Source organism: Lactuca sativa, chromosome 7 (genome assembly GCF_002870075.4).
Source record: "Lactuca sativa cultivar Salinas chromosome 7, Lsat_Salinas_v11, whole genome shotgun sequence".
Lineage (NCBI taxonomy): Eukaryota > Viridiplantae > Streptophyta > Magnoliopsida > Asterales > Asteraceae > Lactuca > Lactuca sativa.
Window position 1 is genome coordinate 83,572,830 of NC_056629.2, and position 6,821 is coordinate 83,579,650.

Sequence of the window (6,821 nt, forward strand, 5' to 3'; positions counted from 1 at the left end):
ATTTCCTTGAAATAAATATTTTCCTTATTTATTATAAGATTTTACGAATATTTATTAAAATCAATTTCTAATAAATAATCAATTGTATCAAGTTGTTTTTAGTGTGACCCTTAGGATCATATGTTATTTAGTAATATCATTTTAATATGACTCTTGAGCATACTAGATCTTTTAAACTCCCACTTGCGCAAGACTCCTATGAAATTGATATAGAAAGTGGTGAACGTTTAGCAACATTTCACTGCCCCCAACGACATATGATATAGTTCCATTCCATCAACACCCAATTCCCCAGAAGCCCCAAGGCTACAATTGGTGAGTAAGGTAAGTTTATCAGTTATCCCTTTGCTACAAACATCATGTTGAACATGAGATATGGATCGAAATCAATCTCATATAAGTGTTCAACTTTACATCTCACCTTAGATGTCTAACTCTCAACGAATATGAGGAACAAATCCCATCTTGACTACATACGCCTCTTGCATGGTTTACATTACACCTGATAATAGCTTTTGTAACTGCCTAATAAAAGAACACTTTTTGACTACATCAAAGCATAATGTTCCCCACACTCAAGTCTCATATATGTATCTCAGGTGTTAAGGATATACATATATTTCCTTTTATCAAGTATCATTCATGACATCGATCCATGAAGTGATCCTGAACGGTTCACTCCAATACTTACTCTCCAGTAAGTACCTATGAAACTGGTTACAACACTTTGTCAACCATCCCATTTCATATTAGTCTTATTTCATTATTGCTCCCACAATAATAACTGAGTATGGAGTTTTAGAGTGAATTAATTTACTGAAGGATTAAACATGTTAATAAAGAACATACAAAATATTTAATGAAAAGATCATATTCCATATATATCATATTCATTAGAATAGATGATGTTACATAATGTTTCAATATTCAATACTAATACAATGATAAAATCCAATCACTAGAATAACGAACTCCTATTTATCGAGCATGTCCTTCAAATTTTTCTTGAGGAAGAGGCTTCGTGAAAGGGTCCGCCAAATTTTGATAAGTGTGAGCATGTCCTTCAAATTTTTCTCAAGCAACAACGCTTTGCTTGGAGCTTTTCCAAGGCACTGCACCCCCATTGATAATGAACACATATCCTGATTGTGATTTACAATCATCTCGATCAGTTGTGAAGGAAGCATTAGTGTAGCACTTTACACTTAAGCTATCTTCCATGCTTCCATAGACGAGGAACAAATCCTTAGTTCTTTGTCTGTACTTTAGAATGTTCCTCACAACTCTCCAATGACTCTCCCCTGGATTTTTTTGGAGCTTGCTTACCATTCTCATAACATAAGCAAGATCAGGTATTGTATAATTCATGGCATACATGATGGATCCAATTGCAGAAGCATATGGGATATCTTTCATCTTGTCTAGCTCAACCTTTATGCTAGGACATTGAGACGAACTTAGTACAGTGCCATGTGTCATGGGTACAAATCCTCTCTTAGAGTTTTCCATATTGAACCATTTCAATACTTTCTCAATATATGTTCCTTGGCTTAGACCTATTAATCATTTTGATCTATCTCTATAGATTTTGATTCCAAGAATGTATTGTGCCTCACCTAGGTCCTTCATCGAGAAGCACTTTCAAAGCCAAGTCTTTACACCTTGTAAAGTTGGAATGTGGTTTCCCATGATTAATATGTCATCCACATATAGGAACAATAATGTTACCGAGCTCCCACTAGTTTTCATGTAAACACAAGATTCATCTTCATTTCTAATAAAACCATACTTTGTGATTTCATCATCAAAACGATGATTCTAGTTACGAGATGCTTGCTTTAACTCATAAATACATCTCTTGAGCTTACACACTTTATTAGGATGCTTTTGGTCGACAAGATCTTCGAGCTGATCCATGCAAACATCTTCTTCCAAGTGTCCATTTAGGAAAACGGTTTTGACATCCATTTGCCATATCTCATAGTTATAGCATGCAACTATGGCAATTAGTATCCTAATTGATTTAATCATAGCGACTTGTGAAAAGGTTTCATCATAATCAACCCCATGAGTTTGAGTGAATCCTTTAGCAACCAATCTCTCTTTGAATGTGTGTAAGTTGCCATCCATGTCAGTCTTCTTCTTGAAGACCCACTTACTTCTAATAATCTTGCTATTGGGAGGAAGATCAACCAAGTACCAGATTTGAAACATCAAGTGGATGATCTATATGCTTTAGCCATGCATCATGTGCAGCCTTTGGGAGAGCAGGTGGTTCATCAGGAGTTTGGTTTTCAAGGACATAGTCTTTCTTTCCTTGTTTCAAAACGATTCTTAAATTTCTGTGCCAATCCAAAAAGTTGGAGTGGTTGAGTTTTTCTTTGTCAAGAATTGACCGAATGTTCATTGGGTGATGTGTTATAATAATTGGTGGAGCCATTTACAAAAGTTTAACAATTTTTTTCTTCGGTATTTAATTCTTTAAACAAACAATAATACCCTTTTTTTCAAAAACTTTATTTATTTAAAGTCTAGGATCCAAGTTACTAATCAAATAAATGGTTAGCTATCCTTTATCCCACTTACCCAATTTTAACAAGGTAAATAACTTGTATTAGTTACACCATTTGTAATTCCTAGATTTATGAGATCCTTAACAATCCATTTGTTAATTTGACATGTTTGGTCTCATCTATGCCTTGGAACACTCTTGCTTAGGTGACCTTTATCACAAGAGGTTTCCAATCAAGTCATCCAATTAGAGAAACTTGTATAATTGGCCTATAACTTGGTTATAGAAATCGCAAAAATACTTTGGCCACCAAAAGATGATACTAATGGTTAGGTATCCTTTATCCCACTAGCATTATACATGTGATGTGCAAATGTTTGTAAAGTTGGATGGCATAGACTTGAATTTTGAAAAAAAGGGATTTGTATGTTTTTATTATTCTATTTAAAAAACATGTGATATCATGACAATTGCATGCATCCAATATGTCATGGTATCAGTTTTTCCAAAAATCACTTTTAAGGTTCTTATAAAAACTCGGTTTTTATATTTTGGCTTGGTTTAATTTTAAAATCAATACCTAGTATTAAGTTTGTGTATGAGTCATTTTGAACCTTTTAATATTGTTTAATAAAACTTCCTTTTATTAAGCAATACTTTAGAGTTTGAATAAGTTATAAAAACATGATTTTTACACTTATAATTTGATATTCTAAAAGTTGCCGTAATAACAATTTTATAAAACTGGTTTTTATTTTATGGCTATTATTTTATGGCTAGAATATGTTACATCTAATGTCTACATTTTACATTTTGAAATCCAAACTTCATATGATGTTTATTTTGTCCAAAAAATAATTTGGGTTTGTTAAAAACTAAATTATCAACCACATAAAATATTTACTTAAAAAATAAAGAACACAAACATGCATTTGACATAAACAAGCCTTAAACTAACACTTTTGTGAGCCACCACAAAGGTGTTAAGTCATTCCTTAAGGACAAAGGGACCAAATATTACAACTTGTTCTTCATGTGATCTTCAAGCTCCCACTTGCAATGACAACCAACTTTGTTGCAATTTTATAAAACTTTATAAAAGTTATGAACCTTCATAAAACTTTATAAAACCGTGGGTCTCCATGGTCTTTCAAGAAATGGTCTCCATCTTCATATTGTTACATTTTTCATAAAATAAATCTAGTCTAAAACTAATTTATTACATAAAAAATAACAAGAATAAAAACTAGCTACTTTTATTACATACTTTATGAATAAAAGAATATTACAAACCATTTTCAACCAAATCACACAAACAACAACACAAATGGTCCAAGGCTTGTTTATGCACTCTAAAATACATATAAACATAAAACAACCTTTGTTTTTCTAAGACAACTTTAAGTGACAAAAAAAATGCATGTAAGTTTTTGTCACATAAAATAACAATTATAAAGTTGTCAAAGAAAATATTTATGAACTTGTTTTTATACAAAACATGTTATCCATATTCTCCAAAAACTAAGATTTCCATAAATTAAAATCTAACCAAACTTGCAAGGTGGCTCTGATACCAATTGTTGGGTTTTATTGAAAACTTAGTTTCAAAAGCTAAAAATAATGGCAAACGGAAGACTTGAGTTTTATAAATAACATAAACATTTTATCACCAACCAAGGTTTATCTTGAAAGTAATAGAAAGATTTATAACACAACCATATAAGGAAGAAGTGGTATCAACCTTTGAAGCACTTTGAGTCCTCTAGTGGAGGCTTGGAAGCTGATGGAGTGAGGATGAACCCTTGAGATACCAACAATGTTCCAAATTGATGTAATGCTAGTTACAACTCTTAAGATTTAAGTTAAAACAAGATTAAGACTCAAAGAGAGAATGCAAGCAACAAGGAATCTTCAAAGCTCAAGACTTTAGAGAGCAGATGGAGAGGGGAGAAGTGCTATCGGCTAAAGCAAGAAGGAGTAATCAAAATGAAAGAACTCTCCACTTATTTATAATAGAATTATGGTCCATGAGTCCTTAACCATAAAGTACTTTACACAACTTGGCCCCTATGTCATGAACATATCTCCCTAGGTTTGATTCTTTTTCATTAAACCAATGCAAAGGCCATACTTCTTGTCTTTTCTCTTCATATCACGTTTCCAAGAAGAAAAGACCAATCAAGAGTTTATATTTTATAAACTCAAAGTTTATAAGATTTAAACTTTGTCTTTTGCTAATAGACAAAAGGCTTATTAGGTCCAAAAAGATGTACATGACATATTTCAAGTTGTTGTTAGTGTGACCCTTAGGATCATATGTTATTTAGCAATATCATTTTAATATGAATCTTGAGCATACTAGATCTTTCAATGGTATGGTGTTTTTTTTCTAGATCACAAAGGCACTTTGGTGATAACCATTAGCAATGTACTTTCATTAGTGCAATTTATGCATAGCCTTACATTATGAATGTGACCAATTTACCCTTACATTTCATTAGTGTGTAAGAATTACCAATGTACTTTCATGCATGCAATATTTTTTTGCAAGTTATCCTTATATTCCATTACTGCAAAGTCTACTTTCATTGTGAATGTAACCAAATGTACTTCACCCTTAATACCCATACCATTAACAAGTAAATAACATTGTCTAGAAAATAAGTGCAACATAGACATGAAATAGTAATTGATTACCTTTAATATCCTTACCATTAATATATTACAAAGATGTAACAACTCTTGATTACCCTTAATACATTTCTAATACATGAAAAAAGTCTTGATTACCCTTTATACATTACCATAAACAGATTGCGAAACCAACAAAATTACATCTTAATATCCACTATTGCTACCATCAACAATATAACCACTAACAACACTATGATCACTTCTAAAAATGGCTAGATCTGCTTTGTGTAAGACATCTCCCTTTCTCTACCTAGTTCTTCATCCACCCATTTGAAAAAACCATAGTTGGCTCATTCCATATACAACACACAAAAATTATGGGATAAATTACATATGTTCCTCCCTGGAAAATTAGGGTGGTCTGAAATAAAAAAATAGAGGTTTTTACATGATAATTAGGGCAGCCCCAAACATTTCGTCCTAGGTTATCAGGGGGGTTTATGAGACTGATATACGATACGTATTACCACAACCACATGTGATTACCTTATTGTTCCTCCATATTGAACCAGTATTGAAGTTTGATCTTGCAGAGGAAGTTGTCATTTTACTGTTGGAGAAGGGAGAAGTTGTGCGACTAACTCCCGGGGTTGAAGGGTTATAATGGAGATGGAGATGTGTTTGAATCTTTGCATCCATATAGGATTAATGAGCTAGCCAAGTATCTTCCGACTAAGCTTGGTAATCGAATAACTTAAGAGAAAATGGTGAAAAGGTATAAACTAACAAATTAAAGAAAAAATGTGGCATTAATGAACCTAAAATCCAACTTTAGGGAAAACCGACAAAAACTTGCAAACTTAAGGGTTTTTATGACATTTTACCTTATAAATTTTCTTATGAATTTTTTTTTTCATTCTTATGAGTTCTTATTAATTATTAGAATACATTTTAATCGACCAACTATATTATATGGGAAGTTACAGTAGACACAATGTTAGCGTAGACAAACCTAAATGAAAAAAAATGTCATATTAAATGTTATAGTCGACGTCACATATGATCAAATATCGATTTAGTCAAGTGAAATCTGTCTCAATGGTGTAATGAGTACCAAAAAAACTTTAGTGGCGTACCATATACAACGAAAAGAAAAGAGACCTAAAGAACAAATTGTATACTATTTGTTGCCATTTTATGACATCAATCCTTAATAAAATAATAAAACTTAGAAGAAAAAAAAATAATCTGCTTTTCTGTAATGGACATTCCGGACACAATTTTAGTCGGATTAACTAAATAAAATGTGTCAAAACTCATTTGTTTGGTCCCTTCATATATACATGGGATTCACCTCCAACTAAAATGTGTTTCGGAAACTTTAAAAACAAATCGAACTCCACCCTTCGAAGATAAGCATGGATTCGACATACCATGTTAGTATTCATGTGATTTCTTATAATGATTTTAATAATTGTTATATTTGTTGTCTGAAATGCGAAGAACAGTTATGGAATCCTTAAAACAACTCTATAACTTACGATATTATAAGGTCATGACTTTTTTGTATTTTTATTGTTAGAATTTTATTATGCCTCACTGAAACTCATAGATGGTGTAAACAAGTTTACATGTACATGGTGTAAACAACTTTACACAACACATTAAACTTTAT

General features: G+C 32.0%; 1 protein-coding gene across 1 annotated transcript; it reads right to left on the bottom strand.

Annotated features, from left to right (window-relative positions):
• Window positions 1-1,074: 1,074 nt before the first annotated feature.
• LOC122195192 (secreted RxLR effector protein 161-like) lies at window positions 1,075-1,509 on the bottom strand. Its single transcript, XM_042896768.1, has one exon. The coding sequence runs from the start codon at window positions 1,507-1,509 to the stop codon at window positions 1,075-1,077; it is 435 nt and encodes a 144-aa protein (XP_042752702.1).
• Window positions 1,510-6,821: the final 5,312 nt, after the last annotated feature.